This window comes from Porcisia hertigi, chromosome 36, assembly GCF_017918235.1.
Source record: "Porcisia hertigi strain C119 chromosome 36, whole genome shotgun sequence".
Classification (NCBI taxonomy): domain Eukaryota; phylum Euglenozoa; class Kinetoplastea; order Trypanosomatida; family Trypanosomatidae; genus Porcisia; species Porcisia hertigi.
In genome coordinates this window covers 539,602-562,701 of record NC_090595.1, presented here as the reverse complement: position 1 = coordinate 562,701, position 23,100 = coordinate 539,602, and the positions used below count along the sequence as shown (strand labels likewise).

The following is a 23,100-nucleotide window of genomic DNA, read 5'->3' as shown; positions in this document are numbered from 1 at the left end:
AGATGCAGCGTCGGCTGAACCGCTTGAAGTCGGGGCTTACTCGGAAGGGGATGGAACAGTGGCGGTATTTAGATCAAATCAGAACCTCATGAAAGTTTTCCGCAGCTCTGATGCGCCGACTCTCGAGCCTTGCGCTCTCCCTTGTCCGGCCCCTGTGCGCTCTTCGATCCCTCCTCCTCGTGAAATATGAGTTTTTTCGTATCTCATCACGTCTGTGAGTGGGTTTATATCGCCAAGTACACGGCGCGTGCAGGCGCGCATCGACCGTACTGTCATTTTCTTACATTTTTTTTCGATTGTGTCTGTGGCTCTGTGAACTGCCAGTGGTGGCATGTGCAGTGGCACTGCTTATTTTTGGTTGCCACCTATTGAGGCGCTTTGTGGTGCTCCAAACAGCGCTCTCCTGTAGAAGCCCACCGACAGTGCGCGGAAAACTATGCTCTCGATGCGACTGCCTCTTTTTACCTCCCCCCCCCCCCCCAACCTCTACACACGCACACTCGCAATTGTCGGCAGGGGGCGGGGGGGGGGTAAACTAAATGGCCCACTTATTCTTTTTTTTCCCATTGTATCCTTTTTGTCACCTTCACGAGCGAAAAAGAAATTCGCGTCAGAAAAACAGTGGGGGCCGTTAAGAGACGGAAAAAAAAACATCCTTGAAATCGCCTCGTGGTTCTTCGTCTTCGTTGGCGCATGCCGGCACCCGATTCCACGGATGGTCCTTTGAGCTTTTTTTGTACTTGTCGTGGTTGCACTTTTGTGTTTGTGTGCTTGCTTCCTTTTCTGTAGGAGTATTTAAAAGAACATGATTCGAATCTTGGAAACCGAACACAGGGCTCTCGATCAAAGTTTCCGTACTCTCTCCCAATGATCACGTGCCGAAGGTGTGCAGCGCGCAACACCACCACCACCAAGGGGGGCTTTAAGGCTTGCAGTTGTCTAGCTCTCTTGACACTCGTGCGCCCTCGTCAGCGGCCAGCTCTGAGCAGAGCAACTTTACGAGGTTTTGAGGGTGTACGAAAACTCATTTTCTTTGCGTGGCGTCGTGTGTCAATTGTGTCAAAAAGGCAGGCAGCGCGAAGACAACAAATGTCGTGGCATACGCTTCACCTCTTGCACACCTCCCCAGCTTCCACCCAGAGGTCTCGCTTTTACTTCCCACAGCTTTCTTCCTGCCCCCTCCCCCTCCCCCCTCTTCCCTCCCCACCACACACACACACACACACAAGCACACACTTGTAGCCATTTGACTGAATACACCGCTCAACGCAGCAGCTTTGCTGCCCCCCACCCCTGCCGTTTTTCCCCTTTGATTTAGTTCCACTCCAGTCCTCTTCAATGTCGACTCTCGAGTCCGGCTGCTCGCACGACCACGCTCTCGAGCCAGTGCAGAAAACTCACCACTACATTGAGAAGCACAAGTTGAATGAGCTGTTTGGACACCTACTGCAGCTCGTCCTCTATTACAGACCGGATGACCCGCGTGCCTTTCTCGCCGAGGAGGTACGAAAGATCCGCCAGGAAAAAGTCTCCTCGTCGCTGTTCTCAGAGCGGGATCTCGAGACAATGTTCGAGATGATTGATGTGACTTCACAGCGCTGGATCACGGTTGCGCAGCTGCGCAATACGTGCCGGAACCTTGCGACAGCTTCATCGGCGAACAGTGTCACTACTGGCGGCAGTGAGCTGACACTAGAGCAGGAGACGTCGATCGCTGCTGCAGGCGATGCTGCAGGACGCGTGACTATGGAAAAGTTCAAGGAGATCATCTCCGCACTCCTATTCACCAAGAATATGTGGTCTTAGTGAGACGCGGTGCGCAGAAGAAAGGGTGCGCATGTGTGGCCAAGCGGCTCCCCTTCCCACACCCTAAGATGTAAACAACGCTTTTCATGCCCCACACTGTACGTAGGCCAGGTTCGATTGTCTGGGGCCGGAATGTTGCGCATGACCAATGGACTCGAAACTCCAACATACGGGAGTTCTGTGTGAGGTTGGGGACTAGGCAAACCAAAAGAAAAACACGTGGATTGGCTTGCGCCTCATCATCAAGAGACTCTCAGTGTCTCCCCGGGTCGCTGTTCGTGGGAGAGCACGGGACAGGTGTACCGTTCACCACGGCTTGGCTGTGGAATTCGTTCCCTCCCCCTATGGTCTCAATTTTTTTTTCACCCTCAACTGCTACACCCTATTCCCGCAAGTGTGGGAGGGGGGGGGGGGTAAGTATGGGGGGACAGAGAGAGGGGAGGGGGGGGGGCGCTGCAGTGCCGCCTTTGTGTGGACGCAGGTTTTAATGAACCGGAGAGAGCACCCCTCAGCCCCCCCTCCCCTCTGTGCGCAGCGCATACAGCCCACTTGTTCCCGTGCGCTTCCGATACTTTTACCACTCCACTTCTCTCTCTCCTGTTTGCTACGACCACACGACACGACTCTACGCGGGCATTGGGGATACTTGTGTCTCTTTCACATGAATGTTGTAAGCAGATCTGCGCATCAGAAAGGAATCGAATAACAGGGGAAGAAGCTCTCAAGAGTCTTGAGGCGACTCAACTATAAATATATACATATCCCAACCGGGCTAGCAAAGCCTACTGGAGCGAAAGGCGCCGCCTCTGTCAAAGTGCCCAGCACATTACCGTCATCAACAATACAAAGGCCATCGACTGTAATAGTGCCAACGTTTTTTTCCCCCATTTTTTCTTTTCGCGTGCGGCACCCACATCACCGCGTTGGTAAAAGAGGGTGCTTTGCGACAAAGTAGGAAGGAGCAGCGAATTGCGCGGTACTCGTCGAAGTGTACCATGGGATGCCGATCGTGGAACTCCCGCGTTCATTCCTCATCTATTTCCTTTCATAGGACTTTCCGGCTGCGTTCGTGTGCGTGTTGATTTATTGTGATATTCGCCGCAGGCCACTCCATTCATTTCTTTTCCTGTATCCGTTCCTCTGTGTCAAGTTGTGTATCTTTTTCGTTTATCCCGCTTGTCACTGCTGCTGAGAAAAAAGGTGGTTTACAACCTGAGCGCCCCATCGCCGTTTCCAGCGCGTGCGCATCATTCCTGCTTGCAACTGCTGTCATCCTGTTTCCCTTGTCCCCTGGTTCGACTCGTGTGTGTGTGCGTGTGTGCCATTAGCGCCTTATGTCACCCCGACCGACTTGTGCTGGGTGTCCTCCTCTCTCCTCTCCACACGCACACACATATATGTATATATGTTCATACACACGCAACCAGTAGGCCGTGAGCAATTCCATTGTTTTCGTTTCCATTTGTTTTTTTTTCCCGGGTGGCGGTGTTTCAGCTTTGTTGTGTGTGGTGCTTTGCCTGACGATTCACAGAGCTGTGCGGGAAAGGGGTGGTGACCGCGTGGCGAAGTGTAGCGGTGTATAAATGAGTTTCCCTTGTTGTTGCGATTATTGCCTTTGTTTTTCCATGTTTTGTTTCACTCGCCGCCGGAGATCCCCCCCACCTCACCCCACCCCACCCCCGAATAACGGCTACACGTGACGGTGCCTCACTTCCCCTTCCCCGCTCCCCGTCTGGGTCTTTGTTCACATCTTCGCTTTTGTTTTTGTGTGCTTCTCTATCCCGTAACGAAGGCCTTTGTTTATTCGCCGCCTGCGTTTCCTAGTGTTCTGACGACTCTTCACGTGGCCTCTCCTTCCTCTCGCACTTTCCAATCACATTGATCTCCTTTGCGCGTTACCCCGTGAATCGCTGCGGGAGGCTGACCAACAAAGCACAAACAATTCCACCCACAAAAAAATCTCTCAACCAAATCCGGTCAAACTTCTCACTGTCCCTCGTTTGGCGCTCTCACACTTGCTGACGCGCTCCGCTGTTGTGCCTCGCGGTGCGACCTCTGTACAGCGGCTTTTGTGTGGCTGTGTGTGTGCGTATGTGTGTGCGTATGTGGGCAGAGGAGAGAGCGAATGATTGGTGTCCCATCCGGAAAGCGACAAGTACGCAACACAACACGCTGAGCACGAAAGAAGTAGGGAGATGCTCGAAGCGCGGGTTGCCGAGCTACTAGCGACTCACTTGAGCGGCTTCTTTGAAGACGTGAATCCAGGTCAACTGCAGATCTCACTATGGAGCGGCAACTTGGTGCTGAATAATGTGGAGCTTCGCAAGGACATACTGGAGAGTTTAAGCGCGCTCTTGCACGGTGAACACGGCAGCAGTGACTCGGACGACACAGGGCTACCTCCTACATCGGCAACAGCGGCCACCCGTGAGGGCTCGTCTGGAACTCAGGAGGATGTGTCGTCGAAGCCCGCCCTCTCCATGCATATGCTTATGGCGCCCTTCACTGTCGTGAGGGGCGTTATTCAGCAGCTGGTTATCACCATACCGTGGGCTTCGCTGGAAAGTGAACCGGTGGTTGTCGAAGCCATCGGGGTGAAGCTTGTCCTGGGGCCTCTCCGTGCACGTCCTTTCGACGCCTGGGAGGAGCAACAGCGCGAGGAGGCAATCAAGCAACGGCAGCTTCGAAGGTACGAGAAGGCGCGTGAGCGCCTTTCGCGCGAATCAGCCGCCGACACGTTGGGTCAGGGAATGCCCACCTTTGCCCCAGGCAACGCGGCGTGTCACTCCAAACGAGGGGAAACGCTCAGTAGCGCAAGCGTCGACCTAGTGTCTGGGGCGTCGTGGTTAAGCTGGCTGTGGGACTTCGACCGCATGAGCCAGATGGTCTTGCGCAACGCAACCGTGACGATGCGCGACATTTGCATGTGCTATGAGTTTGACTACGAGGGTTTGCATCCCTCCTGCGCGTCCGCTTTTTGTGTCTTTGTCAAACAGATGCAGCTTACCACGACAAATGAGAAGTTTGAGGATAACTTTGTTAAAAACCTCCTCGCGCCGTTGTGCAAGAGGATTGTGCTGTCAGAGGTGGTTCTCAGTGTGCATGCGATACCTCAGGGTCTTGGCGGCGCACCGGGGAGCGTAGATTCCTTCGAGGACACGACAACAACGGTGCAGCCTGTGTCGTCGACACTGGATGCAGGTGTGACTGCGTATGGGGCCTATGCGCTGCGCTGGGCTCTTTCGACAAAGATACTCCAAGTCAAGACCGCTGAGCTGCAGGCGAAGATGGCAGCGCCGCAGTGTGCGACTGGGAGCGCCAGTGGAGAAAAGGCCAGGATAACGTCCGCGAGCTACATAGATCTCACGGTCACAGCTGTCGAAAGCATCGAGGTTGACTGGTGCTTCGGAGTCGTGCAGGTGCTGGAGTCCATGTGGCGTAGTTATCGCCAGAGCCTTTCTTGCGCACGATATCGGAAGCGTCTGCACCTGCTGCGACCCATCAGAGGGCACGCCACTCGCCACTTGGACCAGGGTCAGGTTCTGGGCACGGCTTCTGCAGGCCTGTCGCAACACCTTCCGACCGCCGCGTTACCGACGGCGCGGCAGAGGTGGTCATTTGCCCTTTGGTGCATCCTGGACGACATTCGGCGGCATCGGCAGGCCTTCAGCGTTCACGACAGGCGTCGATGCGAGGTGGTGGAGGCAATGGTGCAATTCGGGCATCTCAGGAAAGACTACACCCAATACTGGAAGCGCACAAAAGGCTTTGTGTGGGCTCCTCCCTTGAACGAGCTGGAGACCAAAAAGATGGAGTTGATGGAGCGCCAGCTTTCACTGTGGCAAGTGATTTTTCTTCGGTGTCTTTCTAATGCAGAGCTGTTGGAGGAAAAGGACCGTTACGAGCGCCAGCAGGCCCTCATTGAGGAGGCCCGCAAAACGACGAAAAAGGGCCTGCTGAGTTTTATCCAGGGGGCTGATGGTGGCACAAGCGGCAGTGCGGCACAATCGCTCTGGAGATGGCTTTTCAACAGTGGCACACCAGTCGCAAAGGGCGCCGCTGAATCGGTCACCGGCACATCCTACGCACCTAGCACAACTCACCACAGCGCGGATGTAGGGGTGCTCTGCACGCACGGGTGCTCCCCTTTGTGCGACTTGCTGGCGCTGGAGTGGGATCTAGGGCGCCGCTACGTTATGCCACACGACAGTCCGCTAGCTCAGCCGCGCGCACCGAAAAATCACCTGCGTAAGTTGGCAGACGAAAACAAGTTGTTTTTAACGTTGCATGTAAACGTTGGGGAGCTTTTTGTCCGCCTGACACCGATTTACTGGCCTTTGATGCATGATAGCAGTGTGCCCGCCACGCCGTGTGACACTCCGCTGCGGCGGGTCGAACAACAACTTGTCGCTCAACTGCACGCACTGGAGTTGGGCTACACCACCATCCCCGACGATCGAGCAGACATGGCGTCCCTGTCCCTACTCGTTGGCTCAGCGTTAGTCACGTTCGAGGGCGTCTTGCGCTCAGTCCTTTTGGAGTCGAAGGAGCGGTTTGGGGAGAAGTGTGTGATGGTGAGGCGCAACGCACAGCACACCCACATGAGCGTCGTGGTGGCTCCGCTGCTGGTGGTTTGTCAACCGACGCACGAGTGGGCCTGGTGGTATGCGGAAATGTCCGCCTTTGCGCGGTGGGCTCGTGCTGTGCGCCAAACGTTTTACAAGAACGCCACCGCTGAGGTGTTGTCGTGTGTGAAATCGGCGCCTGCAAAGTGGCTACGCGACCACACCCATCTCACCACCCCTGGAGATGATCACTCGACCTCCCGAAGCTCGGGTGCGTCGACTCCTCCTCCTTGCCAGCCGTTCTCAGCAGCGGGGGGTAGACCGCTGTCGTTGGCCTCGGTGGTGCCCCTGGCGATAAGTGTAACCATCCAGTCCCTCGACGTCTGCGTTCCACTTTTTTCACATGACCTCGATCGGTCCGCCTTGAAAATCCTCAACCACCAGCCACCGCCTTTATCGACCACTGTGTTGGGGGAATCTCCATCAGACGAAAGACCCCAGCGCAGCGATTCGGGGCGCGTTATGCGGAGCTGGTGTCGCTTCACTGAGAAAGCATCCGGCGATGGCGCTGTGGGTGACGGGAGGCCCCGTCAGAAAGACGGCTTTCTGAACGTCACTGGGATGCCCCTCAGCGAGCCGTTCACCACCAAAGATGGTATTCCGAGCTGCACGGGCAATAGCAAGGCCGACGGAGGGGAATACACGCACCCTCCCCCTGTGTCTCACAGTGAAGGTTGGGGGACCTTCTCCAGTGGCACACCAGAGCGCTGCTTTCTCAACAACGAGGCCTGTCTTGTGCTTTCCGTATCCACCACCCAGCTGTTGACAGTTCCACCTCTCACCAAGGGGCACAGCAGTGCGGAGAAGGAATACCACCTCTGCATCGGCGACCACCACAAGGCGGTCCGCTTGTTCTGCCAATGCGGCGACAAGGCCCCGGACTTTAGGGCCAATCGACAGCTCGAAGTATTTTCGTTTGTTGCGGGTGAGGTGCGATGGAATCCCAAAGAGCTGACTGTGCGGTTGAACAAAGGCGTAGACGTCGTCGCTGACCCCGCTGTGCTCGCGCTTGTGAACGATGCACTGCTGAAGCCGACGGTTTTCTACGCCGCTGACGCGGACGGCGAGAGGGTGCGCGCTCTCACCGCCGAGCTGCACGATGCAGAGTGCAGGTGGGCGAGCAAGCGAAGGAATGCAAGTCCGTGGTGTTTCCGAACGTCGACTCGTGTTGAGCTGTGGACAAACAGTGATGCGGCCCCCGGGCTGCGGGACGTGCCCCCCGGCCGTGCGCGGGATATCCTATGGTCTGTTAGCACCACGTCTTCCTCGACACCAAGCTCCGCAACTAGGGTAGCTGGCGCGAGTGCAGGTGCCACGCTTGGGATCAACCTCTTCGGTGGCCAGGTTTTTGTTCTTGGCATTGGTCTGGCGCGTTTTTTCCTTCGCTCTGGGGCGGAAGTGGATCTTGCCGAGGTGGTCTGTGTGGCCCCCGAGCAGTTGTCACCCGCTGCTGAATCGTATCGTGAAGGACTCGGCGCACTTCGTGGAGAGCAGCCATGCGCCATTGAGCTGATTTGCCGCTGTGGTGACAGCCGGCTCGATTTCGAGGAGAGAGGCACCGACGAACAGCTCGCACGCTGCCCTCTGGGGAACAATGCACCGCCGGCATTTTATCTATCCATCCCGGACGTCGCGATGACTACTACAGCAGGGCGAAAACTCGTCACTATCGAAAACATCACGCTTGTGCGTACCTGTGCGACTCGCACAACGCCCGAAGTGGCACTCACAATTCAAAGCGTCTTTGCACTATGCGATCTAGTCTTGGTTCAGGTGCTGGAGGTTTTACTCGTCACGCTGTGCTCTCTGCGGTGTAAGCCCTTCACTTCACAGGTGCTCGCGGGGGCGTCGGGGGGGAGTGAGGCGATCGATTCACAGGTGTCGAAGAGCTCCTTGTGTAGGTTTCTTCCGATTCGGGTGCGTGTGCAAAGTCTGCAATTTCAACTTCCCATGAGCAATGAAGATGCGGATACGCCGTATGTGGAGGTGACCGCCAAAGTAGAGGATGCGTACTGCACCGTTGATCAGCTGGACGACGACACAGCCCGTACTGGTAAGCACGTGCATCTCCAGCTGACGATCTCGGAGGTGGTGCAGCTCGTGGACTACATTGGCGGAGACCCTGAAGTGCGTTATTTGGTGTCAGCATGCCCGTGGGCTCCCCACACCGATGGGGTCGGTGCAAAACCCCTACGCTGTGTAGCTGACGTGATTCACCGGGACCCAGACATTGGAGGATCAGATGCGCCCATCCAAACGCGAACGAGTGAGTCACCGTCCATCACGTGTCGACTGACAATGGAGGGCGGGGTGTTCCATGTCTATTGCCCGTTCCTCTACTTTTACGCGGCAGCCTTAAATGGGGACGACCGTCTTGTTCAGCTGGGTGACCTCGCTCGATCGGCACTTCTCGTCCGCGGCTATACGAACATGCCTGCTGTCACAGATTGCACCCAAGGAGCTAGACTTGGCGGCAGCGCTGGTGTGTTACCGGGTGCAGCAACGGTCTTGTCACTCTCTCTTGAGGCCAGCATATCTGACATGGATGTTCTTCTGGCGACAGATGCAGCAGTGCCGATCGACTTGAACAAAAGGCAGGGCTTCTTGACGATTCACGTTGATCGAGTGACGTGCGGACTGCGGAGGCCTCCGTCTGCGTCCCTGAGCCGGTCAACGCCATCGGATAAGCGGACACGCCTCTTCTTTGAAACAGCTGGCGTCCAGCTTCTTGATTTGTGGCACACCCGGTCACAAGGTGTGGGACTTCCCAATCTAACCGTGAGCGCCGAGATGGGCGTGCTGTGTGTTCCGAAGCAGGATCTCACCGGCTACACTTACGAGTACGGCACCGCTAATGACCTGTCTTTGATGGTGGAGGTGCATCCCGCATCCGCGATTCGTCCTGACTGTGCGGCGCCGCTCTCCGAGGCTGCGAGTGAAAATCCGAGCTCCCCTTCTAATGTGACCATCCACATGAGCCTGAGGCAATTCCAGAGCCTCGTCATGTTCGGCACGCGTAATGTCGCCCAAAGATGTATTCCAAGGGCCAGGGGCTCTTCGATGGGTCGCGGGTGTAATTTCCAGCATCCCCTGCAGGACCAACCAATCTCCGCCCGCGAAAAGGGGGCGTGCGATTGTCCCCCGTTGACACACCATGGCACAGAAGCACCATTGTATCGAGAGGCAACTCGTTCCTCGGTCATGACGCTGTTGTTCACCATTCCCAGAATCTCTGTCGTGGTGGATGTCGAGGGCTACGCCAACTCCGAGGAGAGTGCGTGCCGGTCGCCAACGCGCCGCGTAAGCTACGAGCTCGCACTGCGTCGCGGTGCGCAATGGTACTCGGCTACAGGCGGGCGATGGTCTGCATCGCCAGTGAGAAATGGTCAGGTGAGTGGCCTGGAGCTGGTGGCGAGGGAGGAGGAGCTGCTGGAGTGCTCACCTGGAAACTCGGACATGTCGTGGAGAGAGAGCTCGCATTTGCTTCTGACGATCAAACTAGGAGCGTTGGCATTGCTGGGGGAGGAGGAGCGTGCTCGTCGATCATCGACGGCCCCGGGCGCCGATGTAGGCAATGAAGGCATGACCCTCAGGGTTACTGCGGCTCTACTGTGCGCCCGTTTATACGTACCGCACATCAAGTGGTGGTTGCAGCTCATCGCCATGTTTCTCGGCGCACCTTCAGTCGAGGACGATGATCACAACTCTGCCGCACGCAGGCCGAATCCCAGCCGAAAATCGGGACGGGTCGCCAGCCTAAGTGATGGAAGCCAGAGCGGATATGAAAGCTTAAGTGGGCAAAGCAGCTGTCCCCCTTTCATGCCCTGCGAAGCGAGACGGGGTGAGTACATCGATGAGCACAAGGCGCCGTGGTCAAGACGTTCGGGAAAATGCTCGTCGCGGCCGTACGCTGCACCCCAACTTCGCGGATCTGTTGACATATCCGACACACAGGTGCATATTTTAGCCCTTGGCAGCGGTCACGGCTCCCACGACCCGTGGTGCCGCCTCATCGTTCCCAAGGCCCGGTTGATGTTAGGGCCTCCATCGACACCGCCGGAAAGCGAATGTGAGTATCCGGGAGACGAGGAGCGCACTGTAGGCGAGCTCGTCTTCGAGATTCCATCTTGCCCGGAATTGCAGCTCTGGGGTTCCTCGGAGATGGCTGCTGGCTCTGCTGGGCTGGAGCATCAGCGTTTTCTCAACCCCACCTACATATCAATACTTCGACAGCATCCTCGACAAGCTCCCCCAATGGCATCTGAGGCCCCCCCTCTGAAGGGCTGCTCCTGGAGGCAGGCTACGTCCGCTACGTCGGCATCGCTGCAGAGGCCAAGTGGCGAAGCATTTTTTTCTGCTCGCCTCCTTCTCTTCTCCGATGCCAACGGCTCGCCACCTCTTTTGTTCGGGCGCCGCTACCGCGCTACTAGTTTGAGGTTAAGCCGGAGGTCTGCAGTGTATGTGCGACTGCGGGGCGCGCTTCTTGAGATCCCAGCCGTGTCGCTTTTCTTGCTTGCGCGCGAGGTACTGCGGCAAGTGGGGGAAGTGCAGCCTGTTGTACGGGGGATGTGGCTCCCCCGAGGCTCGCTCTCCAATGACAGGGCTGACGTGTCGCCGGCGCGCACGTATGTCGATGTTGAGGCGGAGGTGGAGGATTTAGAGCTCCAACTGTCTGCAAAACACGCACCTGTGGACGAGCTGCAAGAGGGCTGTGGTGCCGGTGATGATCCTCGTGTATGGAGGATTGCGATTGATGCAGCTCGTTTGACAACGAATGTCGAACTCCGCGACGTTTACACCAGTACTCGTCACGCTGCAACGCTCATTAGCGATGAAGTGGGTACTTGTTGGCGAGTACGGGTATGGCATCTCATTCACAAGCTCGAGCTTCGTGGTTTGGTCCTCTCTCTAAGCAGCGCCGCAGAGGCGCGCTGGGCGTTGCCGGATATGCGCATGACGGCATCGCTTCCGCTGACGAACAGCATCATTTGTATGCGTCCGATGGGTGTGAAGGAAGAGCAAAAGCTGTCCTGCTTGGCTGATGATCCGCAACCCCAATCAGCGCACAAGAACAAGGCTTTTCAGGTGGAGCCAACTGCAGCGACGATGCTAAAGCAGCTGTACTGTCACGTGTTAACAAGTTTTCACGTGGATTTGGGTCTGTCAGACGCGGACGCCGTCATCCGGGCACCGGGCCTCAAGGCACCTGTGCAGGTTTGCTTGCCCACCCTATTCGCGCTGGCGTACTCAGCCATGCGGCTGTCTAGATTGTGGTGCCAGACGCGGCCATCATCCGAATCAGGCATTGCAGCTGCTGCGAAGACACACTCCACAGGCACAAATGCGAGCAGGTGGCGCGATGATGGGCAGAGATTGAGGGGATCCACCACTTGGTATGAATTCAAGTTCTGTTTCTGTGGTCGTCGAGTCGAACTAGTGACCGAAACACCTCCCCCGATGATCGGTGATACGGCCACCTCTGAGTGGAACACACACTGTGTGTTGTGTGTCACTGTGGTCAATGCAGTCACGGTGCATGTGGAAAGGATAGTTGATGAGGAGAAAGAGAACCCGGTGCCCCCGCTTAACGAGGCTCAATGCGACACAGGAGATGCTGATGGAGAAAAGGAGAGGCGGGCCTGGTGCGCCGACGACGAGTGGGCAGAGGATGCAGAGGTGCACACAATCGTGCGTCTGCGAACGGGGCCGGTGCACGTCCACGACAGCGCTGAGAACCCTATACTAGAGGTTTCTACTGTGGGTGAGGGGAGCATGGCGGACGTCCTGGAGGCCGCCTATGCCCCCTATGAAGCGTGGTTGGATATTAGCGTGAACCGGGTTGTGGTGCATGCAAGCTCGTCAAGTGCAGTTGCACTGATAGGTTGGTGTAGAGCGTGCCGCACGTTGGCGCAGCGGTGGGCAAGCAAGGCTGCCTCTATGGCTTCTCCTGCCGCTCTCCTGCCTGAGAAGAGAAGCGAATCCGGATCGACTGCCACCGGCAAAGGTGAACTCAGATCGTCTTCACTCGAGTCTATTCTCGTCCAGGTTCAGCAGACCGACCTTCTTTTTGCACCAGCTGCTCGCCTGTCGGTGAGGGAAGCACGGATGGCTCTCTTTCCAGTGAGCAAGAAAGTCGGTTCAGCAGCCGCGATGGCGCTGGAGCTGCGTTGTGAAGAGGCATGTGTGTTCTCGGTGCTGTTTCACCCTACTGCCGGCTGCGATGCCAATTCCATAGTGCTGGCTCGAACATCGTTGCCGGTGCTTCGGATCTCGAAAGACCAACAGCAGAGCCTTTCGCTCCAGTACCGTACGCCATTGGTGTCTATAATGAACGGCGACAGCCACAGCTGGGCCATGTGCGCTTTTCGTGTTGCAAAAGTAGTAAGAGCTGCAGCGAGTGCTCTGGCTCTCGATGGTGCCGCTGCTGCTGCTGCTGCTCTTTCACCGGAGCCAGCGAGAGGGCCCATGCCCTCGTGGATGGCGTCGATCTCCCACGCAGAAATCAACGTCGCAAAGGCAGAGTTGCTGTGTTTCCTGTCTTTCAGCAAGCAGACTCGTTTCGCTACACCGGTCGTGTCTTTTGTGGTGCGGGAGGCAGTTTTGAGTTACGTGGACTCGGCGAGCGTGATGCACCCTAGCGATGCGCACGCGATGGTGGCCAAAAAACTGACGATCTCTGGTGTTTTGACGGTGACGTACTCCACTATTGAGCTGACGGATGGGGAAGCACGCCCACTACTCGATGACGTGAGGATGACCGCCGCCCTCTCGCTTCCCTCGCAGCCACCGCCCGGCCTTGTGGAGGTCGTTCTGGGCGCCGAAGGGGCAACGGAGCACAATGCCGTGTTTATTTACGTTCCCACGGGAGACACTCTGACCAATGTAGTGACCGCATTATGGCTAGTTGCAGGGCAACGGGTTCCGCGGCGATATACGCAGCCCAGAACGCCTCAGAAGACCCCCTTTTCTGGCGATGATGCTGACAGTGGGACCGGAACGCAGTGGCATGTGGTAGCAAGTCTCGATTCCCTGCATGTGCGCTGCATCTTGTCGGGGGAAGCAAACTGTTCCAGGGCACCGACACTGCGGCATCCTTGGTCGATGTGTGTTTGTGGTGTGTACAGCGAATACCGCACCCACTGCGGCAGTGACAAGGGTAGCGCCGGGCGACCGTACGTGGAAATCTCGGTGACCAGCGTTGTGGGTACGACAGTGATAACCAACGACGCAGATGTCCTAGACAAACAGCTCATGCAAATCCCAGCGGTGTTCGTGGCCGTGCGTCCGTTAGTGGAGCCAAGCAGTGAGGGCCTTTCTGTCGAAGCCACCGCAACGGTTCGACCGAATCGCACCCACCATCCCAGAAATTCAGGATTTTTCCTTCGACAGCAATCTTTTTCGCTTTCGTTGGGCGAAGAAGAGTGCAGGGAGGGAATGCCGCATACACCTTCCGACGATGCACATGCTCTTGTAGTTCGCCTTCACACACTGCACGCACATCCATCCATGGCGCTGCTTAGGATGTTCACGAACCTCCTCTGGCGGCCGTGTGTCAGAGGCATTTCTGCAGCGTCTGCAGATACGTCTGCTGCCGACCTTCTAAGCGCTTTGGAGCATACTGTGTTGCGCGTGGGTCCTGCGGCTGCCATTCCCCCGGCATTCAGTGCGCTGAATCGACGTGATGGACGGGTGCATGTCATCGAGGTGATGCAGGACTGGCATCTTCACAGTGACTTGAGACTCGGCGGCGAGGGTGGCTTCCAGCTGCACTTCCGCAACACCGCTGGGCGTAGCGTCATCACTGTTCGCTGTGGCTTCGCTGGTGCTGGGGATGGCAAGTGCCAGGCAGGTGCAACAACAACCCTCTTTCTCACTTTGCCTGTGAATGCAAACGGCGAAGTCTGTCCAGCCATACGCGTTGACCCGGACTTGACTGTGCGCTTCGAGGGTGTGCGGGTGATCGTCGCAGAAGAGGTCCATTTCTCCGGGATCGACGGAGGAGCAGCCGAGGCGTATGTGGAGCTTGGCGAGCGTTCTTTGTGCCTTCTACCTCCTCCAGCCGTGACTCCGATCGATTTGCCTGCGAGAGGGATTGCACCGAGGGCGCAATCAAAGGAGCCAGTGTCGAATGTCTCGCCAACCAGCCCCGGTGACACTCCAGAAAAATCGAGTGACCCTCGTCCTCTGACGTTGGCGCCCTTTGCCGCGTCTAGGGTGTTCTCTATCACCATCACTATTGGCTTTGATATCTCCCTCTCAGATTGCGCCAGTCGCATTGCAGCGACTGGCGCGGCTCACGCACGATACCGCTTTGAAGAGAAGCGAAGCTCTGAACGCACTCTGCGCAGCGAACACGATGGTGAGTGCACCGTTTCTTTGGACACATGCCTCTGCGAAAGAGGCCCCTTGACAGTCACCCCTATGAGCGCTACAGCGCAGCTAAGTTACGCGGCAAATGAGAACCTATTCCGAGTCGTGCTCAATTGTGGCTCTACACTGTGGCAGCTCCCGGTTAGACACGCGTATCTCTTGATGGAGATCGTCGGGCTGGCCCACTTGTCGCTCAAGGAGCTTGATTTGTCCCCACCGGTACCGCGGCCGTGGTGGCCACCGGATACAGGGACTGCTCACCAACACAGTTCTGCACAGCGTGCCACCTTCCTGGACGCGAGAGTTGAGGTGTCCTCCTGGGCGCTCACGCTGACAGATGACAGTGGCGAGGCGCTGGCGGTACTCCTCCTGGACCATGTTCGCCTTCACTGTACCACGGATATCGACGGTTCCGACGTTGCCCTTTCGGCGGAGGGGACAGTGTCTCTTCGAGACTGTATAGGGGTGGATGCCGAGTCGGGGTTATGTCAAGGTGGTACCGCGTGCAACGCCGCGATGGCGCCGAGCGTGGCGTCTACATCAGCAGCACGTGTGCTCTTCAGCGCCCACCCCCATCTCTCTCTCTCTTTTGCGCAGCTTCCCCACAGCAGTCGGTCGCTCTCCATCTCGGTTTACGTTGCTGATGTCGTCGCAACGCTGCCTTTGGTTACCGTCGCACGACTTTGGCGCACTGCCGCGCCACAGGTGGGCATCGGAACGCGTTTTTTCCTCAACGATAGTGGCATCGAGGTGGAGGTGGCGGAGGCTGTTTCCAAGGACACAGCTTCTCAGAGCGTTTCCTCGCGGTGGCGGCTAGCTGCAGTGCCGGGGCGGCTGATACGAACAAACATCCCAGTTTCCTCGGCGGGGCTGGTATTGTCGCCGGTCCTAAGCCCCGTGGATGGCACCGCCTCCACTGCCACTCAGAAGAGAGACGAAAGCTGCGGCGGCAGTGCTTTCGTGAATGTTGCGGCCTTGAACGGCGCCGCGGTGTGTCGAGTGACGCTACCCGGCTACACTTCCACGCTGGGTGCTCTGGACCTTGTTGTTCGGAAGAGCGTTTGCGACAAACTAGAGGCGGTGCATTTGACCACCTCGGTGCTGCTCGCGAACGTATTCTTCGCCGGCGCCACGAAGGGGAACGGCATATCGCCCGCAGAGGCGGGGGTCGTGAGCGTCACTGCTGACTGTATCCGGCTAGTTGTACCACCGCGTTCGGCGCGATACGTTCCCCTGCCTCTTCTTCAGACACCCCTGGCGGTGGAGCTTGACGGTTGCGCCTACCAGCCAGCTGCAAAGATGCTGACGTGGTCGATAATGGCAGACGCCATGGCCGCGTTGGCTGATCACTCAGTCAGCGGTGGCCCGGAGAGCGGTAGTGCGACTGCCGGATTTATGGTGTACAGCAGCTCAGTTTTGCACAAGAGCGAAGACGTTGAAAGCGAGAACGGCCACGGGGTAGAGCTGCGCGCGCCGGCGCTTAGCGGCTGTGTGCGGGCGCTCGATGCCTCAACTATAACGTTTCCGATGCTGCTTAGCTCATCGATGGCGACGTTAGAGACGTCGCTTTGCGACCAAAGCATCGGCGCACAAGACAAGAGTACGGGGCTCGGCGCTCCGACCTCCACGCCGTCTCGAATTTCCGTTCCCCACCTCGAAAACGAGGCGAGCACAACACGTGTTGTTCAGCTTACATGGCGACGTCATTTCTCGCCGGAGACAGCACAGTTGTTTACTGGACGGTTTCCAACCTGCGAGTACACCGTTGCTGTGGAACCTGTATGGACGCTCTGGAACCGGACTGGGTGCCGGCTGCGGCTTCAATTGCGCACCTCTGGAGATGGACTACCTCGCCAGCCGGTAGAAACGCCCCAGTCTACGACGTCACTCCCCTCTGACAACACCAGGGGGAGTGTCGTAGCCGCAGCCGAGGTGGAAAACGGCGCGTGCTTTCAGTGGACGCCGACAGCGCTTGACGTTCTGAAGGGCACCGTGCTTGCCTTTGTGGAGCTCATGGCACCGTCGCTCGTAAGCGACACTGATACTGTGGTGAACTTGCGTGGTCCCGCGCAATGGTGGTGGGTCGCCGAACCGCTTTTCCTGCAGGAGCCGCCGCCGTCGTACATGCGACTGCACCAGGGCGGGGGTGTAGCCCGCGGGGCGGTGCGCATTGAAGCACACGGTGCATCGATTGTCGTGATGCGATGCGCCGGCCTGCTCCGCTCGGCGTTGGCGACACCAGTGTACGTGCGGGATCCCGCGCAGCATCGTGCCCTTCTTGGGTTTGGTGTAGACGGCCGCCTGATGCCGGGTCAGCAGGTACCTCTCTTTTACCCTGAGTGCGTGACCAAGCCCGCCCCACACGCCGGCCGAGTCGGATTCACCGTGTCTGCAAGTCCTGTAAGGAGCGTGGGGGACAGGGCCGGTTCTGTACAGGAGACCGAAGCTTATTATCTCACCACGCCGGTTGTGGCAACGGTGCTGTCCGCGGCCAAGAACGCAGATTGCGCGCACTTTTACACTGTGTCTGCTGTGTCTTACGAAGGATTTGAGCAACCTGCCAAGCAGCAGGGGATGCCAGCGCCAGCGCTGGCGTGTATGTGGACACCTAAAGCGCTTACGGTTGTGCAGCTGGGCTCCCTCTGTCGTATACGCAACACGAACTTGCACCGTACATTGCTCGCGATGCCGTTTGACGCCTCGACACGAAGCGACGTTGAGGGAGTAAGTCCAACCTGGTCGACGGTCACGCTCATCCCCCCTGGGGAGGAACGAGAGGTGACGGAGTTCTGTCCCTACGCTGAGGAACCCGAGGTGCAGTTTAGCTACACTGCAGGCGGTGGCCAAGCCCCGGCGCACGCGTGGTCGCCGCCTGTGAGACTGCTGTCCCTCGCCACCTCGATACAGCCGGTGGTTTTGAAGCACATTTGCATTTCACGCTCCGTTCATGGCGAGGAGGCGGATGCGCAGCCAAATGAGCCTTGCTTCACCATGACTCCAATGTATTGCGGTGCCGGTGATACAATAGCGTCGAAGGTGACTCATTCCCGTTGTCTCACGGTGCAGTCGAGCACCGAGAGTGGCGTTTTGACTGTCAGCGTTGGGCTGCAGGCCCTGCCGCCGTTCAAGCTCGTGAACCGTCTCAACGTCACCTTGGAGTTTTTCCAGTGCGCGCTCACGAGAGACTCTGATCTCGCGTCATCAACACGGCATGGTACCGTGAGCACAGCTCTCTGCACCCGCACAGCGCGACCTTGCAGCTACATGGTGGCGGCAGAGTCTACGAGTTACGGGTGCTGGGAAGTGCCGACGCTGGAGGCACCTGCCCTGCGGATCATATTGCATTCCAAGATCCGTAAAGGCTCTACCGTCAGCCATGATGTAGATCTGTTGCGCTGGGCGTCCTCGCCGGCGTCTGGTGTACGAGTTGGCAACACTGACGCTTATATCTACGTGAGCCTCAACCACCAATCGCGGCAGTACACAGTGACCGTCGCTCCATCCCGTCGGCTGGGATGTCGAATGCTCGTTCAGCCCCGTCGGCTCACGCAGATGGAGATGTACGTGCGCAGCTGCACCGTCTACGTTGCTTCTATCACATTGCCAAGGGCAGGCCCCTTCGCGCGCAAGAGCCTCATCGCGCATGGTATGCGGGGCCGCATGCGCCTCGGCCGTAGCGCGCGCAGTCCTGGGAGCGCCACCTGTGACACAGTCCCACGCGACGCCACACACGACGATATGCTCATCTTCCTTAAACACCAGGAGCTTGACATTGTGCTTGTGCGTCTCCTCGGGTTCTATGGCACTGTCACCTTCACGGAACGTCACTTGATTGGGAGCGCCTCGCTGGCCTTGCTGGAGGCGGTGAACTGCACTACAGTGGAGGCTGTGCATCCGGTCCTCCTCCGAGTTGGCCCGCGTGCCTCCAGCGGCTCGTCGTCCACCCTGGAGGGCAGGGTTGAGGTGGAGCCTTTGATTAGCAGCCCTATGATGCCGCCAGGCGGCACACCTGAGGGCATGGCCACTGAGACGCAGTCGGCGAACGTGTCGCATTTCAAGGACCCTTCGTGGTTTGCGGTGGAGGTGCAGCTCATGTTCCCTGAGCACGCTGCACACGCCGATGGCGTTGTTGTGCTTCCTGTGACCCAACTGCAGGTTACCGTGCCACCCGTTGTCCTGCGCGCCGACGATGACTTTCTGTTCACTATGCGTACTACGGCAGTACGCCTCGGCGAGGAATGGGCGTCCGCGGTGCTTGATCACCGCGGCCGCTACGCCGCCAACTCACAAGACGATCTTGGTTCCACAAGGAGAGCCGTTATAACCAACTCGATGACCCACTCTGCGCGCTGTGTGTACAGTTTTTTTGTGCATGTGTTGCGTATATCTCCAGTGGAAGCTGAGGTTACCTACACACGGTGCGGTCATCGGCAGTACAATCCATTTAAAGATCTGTCGCCGATTCCTGAACAATTGATCCCTTCTGTCGATGGCCTGCCTGTGTCCCTGAAGGGAGTGCGACTGCTGGAAGTTGAGCTGCAATCGTGCGACTCGCTGTTCGTAGTCGCAAAGTCGCTTCTTTGGCCCCTCTACCGTACCCAGCTGCTGCTGCAGAGCTACAAGGTTTTTGGCTCACTAGATGTGCTTGGAAACCCCCGTGCGCTCCTCGGGAACTGGTCGCGTGGTGTGTGGAGCCTCGTGACTAACTCATCAGATCAGAGTCGGTGGGTCCGTACACGTGAGTTCTTTCGGACCACCACGTCCTCAGCGCTACACTCTGTCGGGGTGCTAGCGCGTAGCATTGGCAACCTTTCCGGTGCTCCACCCTGGGAAATCTCATCAGGGGGACTCCGCAGTGGGTCCTCAAGTGTCGGGAATGAAGATGTAATGCCCGTGATTCCTCAGCCTCGCGGTGTCCTAGGCGAGGTTATCCATGAAGTAGGCGGTGGCATCTCAGACGCGGTTACAAAGCCGATTCTCGGTGCCCGCGATAAGGGCGCCCCCGGTTTTTTTTCCGGCTTGGCTGCGGGCCTGGTGAGTCTAGCGGGTCGCCCAGTTTTCGGTTTTTTTCGCGGCATCAGTGTCACCTCGGAGTTTTACGCGCAACTCCTTGGCGGCCTGGGGGAGCTGACCAAGCATGAGGCGCGCCAGCTGGGTCTGGGGCGCAATTACCGTCTTGTATCGACCAGCGTCAATCGTACGTCGGTATCGGAAAATGCGGGGAGTGTGGCGCACCCGGTTGGTGGGAGCACTAGCACCGCCCCGCTGGAGCTGGAGCTGAGCCTGTCGCGCGAGTCGTTGCCAAGGGCCCCGACCATTCTGTCGCACCGTTTGTTCGAGCGGTGTTTGTCTGATATTCCAAGATGGCGCCGCGGGAACGAAAGCAACTTGCGGCTTGCTGTGGAACGAGTGGGGCTCCATAGCATGGCTCTTCACGCACCGTACACCGTCCTGTGCGCTTTCTTGTCGCCGAGTGAATTGCGCGCAGCTATGCCCTATGTTCTCACAGGGGTGCTTATGGGGACCCTCATGAACTCGCTCACTCACAACGGTGCCGGGGTCAATTTCCAGGCAAATTCTCATTCTAATAAGCACCAGGGCAGGGTTTGCGGCGGGTCTGGGACAGGCGAAGGGCGGCTGACGCGCGCAGAGCTGGAACGCCAGTGCGAGCGGGCATTGCACATCAAAGCCTCGCTTGGCCTCCACGCGCTGCACCTGTACGTTACAGATGAGGTGTTTATGCGCGTGTGCTCCCTCGCTGAGATGGAAGCCTGTTGGACGGAGCAGGAGGAGCAGGAGATTTACTCTGTTGTACTGGCCAAGACCATGAGCGCCGCTGCGAAGCAGCTGCTCTTACCTTGACTCAAAGAGTAGACGATAAGAGCGCGACTATCGCCGATAATACACATCACCAGGCTAACACTAGTGTTTTTTTGTGTGTGGGTGTGATCCCCCAAGCATACAACGACGAAACGGCAACAACACGATTACCCGTGCACGTTTCTATTTTTTTTTTTTGGGGGGGGGGGGGATTGTGTGGTCGCTGAGTTTGTCGTCAACGCAGCATACCTGCATTTGGAAGACTTCGGGACACGAGAATCTGCAGTTGTTTGACCACGATGCCGCATTTATTCTCTCGGCTGTCGAGGCTATTTGCAGTGGACGTTCCCTCTTGTTTGAATTGGCTCGATCCGCTTTAGAGCGACGACCACGTCGTGCGTGGGAGGAAATGGTCCAAAGAGCATCACCTCTGCGCAGTGCAGGATGTCCGCAAGTTTCCACTTGTACCTGTAGTCTACCTCCTTCACCGGGGGGATCCGGCACCAGCGCAAAAATCTATGGTGGTCTCCCCCCTTTACATGGAATCTGAAAGACATAAAGGCAATGATAAACACCGCAAAAGCTGTATGCGTTGCTTTGTACACCACGCTGGGTCAATGACACATGCTTTGAATGCACAGGCTCACCAGCACAAGTCTGTGCCCCCCCCCCCCCCCCCCACACACACACACACACCATTACTGGCACCATCCCCACTGATACCATCAACATGAACCAACGATGCTTGGCATTCACCATTGTGACAACGAATGGCTCTCATTGCCATACTCCTCACTCGAATGATATGGGGTCCCCTCCCGACACCAACTCCGACGCGATTGTAATGACAACGCTAAAAAAAAAACACTGATTGCACTTTTTTTCTCCACAGTCTTTTCGCCTCTCTCTACACTACATTTTCGCTTCGTAGCCCACTCTCTCCATTACGCGATCATACTGCCTCTTTGTTTTTTTTTTTCCATCACAAACCCACTCTAAACACCATGTCGAGTCTCAAGGAAGTCAATGGCCGCCTGAACGCGCAGCCGTTTGTCTCGGGCTTCTCTCCTAGCACCGAGGATGCCCGCATCTTCGCGGAGATGTTCGGTGGAAACTCGAACGTGATCCAGTGGGTGGCTCGCATGGCGTCGTACTACCAGGCTGAGCGCGAAGAGCTTCTTGGCGGCGGTGCTCAGAAGAAGGCCGCTGCCCCGGCGCCTGCTGCTGCGGTGGCGGCCGCCGCCGACGGCGACGACGACATTGATCTCTTCGGCGAGACGACCGAGGAGGAGCAGGCGGCCCTGGAGGCGAAGAAGGCGAAGGACGCGGAGAAGAAGAAGGCGAAGAAGCAGGTGATTGCCAAGTCATCGATCCTGTTTGACATCAAGGCGTGGGACGACACGGTCGACCTGGAGGCGCTGGCGCAGAAGCTGCACGCGATTGAGCGTGACGGTCTGATCTGGGGTGACTACAAGCTGGTCCCCGTTGCGTTTGGCGTGAAGAAGCTGCAGCAGCTGATTGTGATCGAGGACGACAAGGTCTCCGGTGATGACCTCGAGGAGATGATCATGGCCTTCGAGGACGAGGTGCAGTCGATGGATATCGTCGCCTGGAACAAGATCTAATCGTAGCGAGCGCCACAAAGCCCCGACCTCTCACTTTCACTCAGCGAAGAACGAGAAGGGGATAGGGGGGGGGACGAGCAGGCGCCGCTGATAGCGTGCACCGAGCGGCTGTCGGCACTGTAAAAAAGAACAAAATAAAGAGAGAAGATGGGGGCGGGGGTACGCAGCAGCGGTGGAAGACAAAGGCCATGGACGGGAGGAGAGCCAATACGAGACGCCTTGGCCCAGTGCTTATGGGGCGCCATGCCCAGTGGATGTAGCAGAAACCTCCTGTCGTATCTGTTGTGTGGCGCTTCACGTTTGGGGAGCAAATCAGTGGGCTATGCATTGGAGTGACGCACTCTTTCGCTGAAAAACGAGACTACTGGCATTAGGCTCTTCTCTCTCTCAGACCGCACTCTCTACGCAAGTTTTCGTCAGGCTGTTTTGCTTTTTTGCCTCCACGAGAGCAGCGGTGTTCATGTTTCCATGTATTCGCATGCCGCTGGCTCCATGGAGGGGGGGGGGCAGTCATCACCGGCTCCCCTCCCCTCCCCCATCTCCGCGATAGGGGACCAGACGTTACATCATGTCGTTTTTTTTTCCGCATACCTCCCGTGCCAATGCTTGTTTCTTCAAGTTCCCTCTGCTGGTTCCTCTCACGAGGAGGAGAACTTGGTGCTCTCGTGACTGTGCCAGGGCGTCCTCTCTCTGTATGCCGTCGCCGCCGCTGCTTTGGTGCTTCAGAAGCTGTGAGAGGGATGACGGAGGGGCCTAACCAGCTCACAAAATAATCCGAATCCAGAAAAAAATAACGAATGTGACAGCGTAGGATCTAAAGAGTAGACGAAAAGGCCATGCGACCACCACAACCA

The 23,100-nt window shown here is 57.4% G+C and overlaps 3 protein-coding genes across 3 annotated transcripts; all 3 read left to right on the top strand.

Moving 5' to 3' along the window:
• Positions 1 to 1,338: 1,338 nt before the first annotated feature.
• On the top strand, positions 1,339 to 1,806 carry JKF63_00135 (uncharacterized protein; the record flags this gene model as incomplete). The annotated part of the gene is made up of 1 exon (XM_067896187.1): positions 1,339 to 1,806. One exon carries the CDS (start codon positions 1,339 to 1,341, stop codon positions 1,804 to 1,806), a length of 468 nt encoding a protein of 155 aa, XP_067752344.1.
• A 2,195-nt stretch (positions 1,807 to 4,001) lies between these two features.
• On the top strand, positions 4,002 to 20,663 carry JKF63_00134 (uncharacterized protein; the record flags this gene model as incomplete). The annotated part of the gene is made up of 1 exon (XM_067896186.1): positions 4,002 to 20,663. One exon carries the CDS (start codon positions 4,002 to 4,004, stop codon positions 20,661 to 20,663), a length of 16,662 nt encoding a protein of 5,553 aa, XP_067752343.1.
• Positions 20,664 to 21,625: 962 nt separating this feature from the next.
• JKF63_00133 (uncharacterized protein) lies at positions 21,626 to 22,246 on the top strand (the record flags this gene model as incomplete). Its single annotated transcript, XM_067896185.1, has 1 exon — positions 21,626 to 22,246. The coding sequence occupies one exon, from the start codon at positions 21,626 to 21,628 to the stop codon at positions 22,244 to 22,246; it is 621 nt and encodes a 206-aa protein (XP_067752342.1).
• Between the last annotated feature and the right edge of the window lie 854 nt (positions 22,247 to 23,100).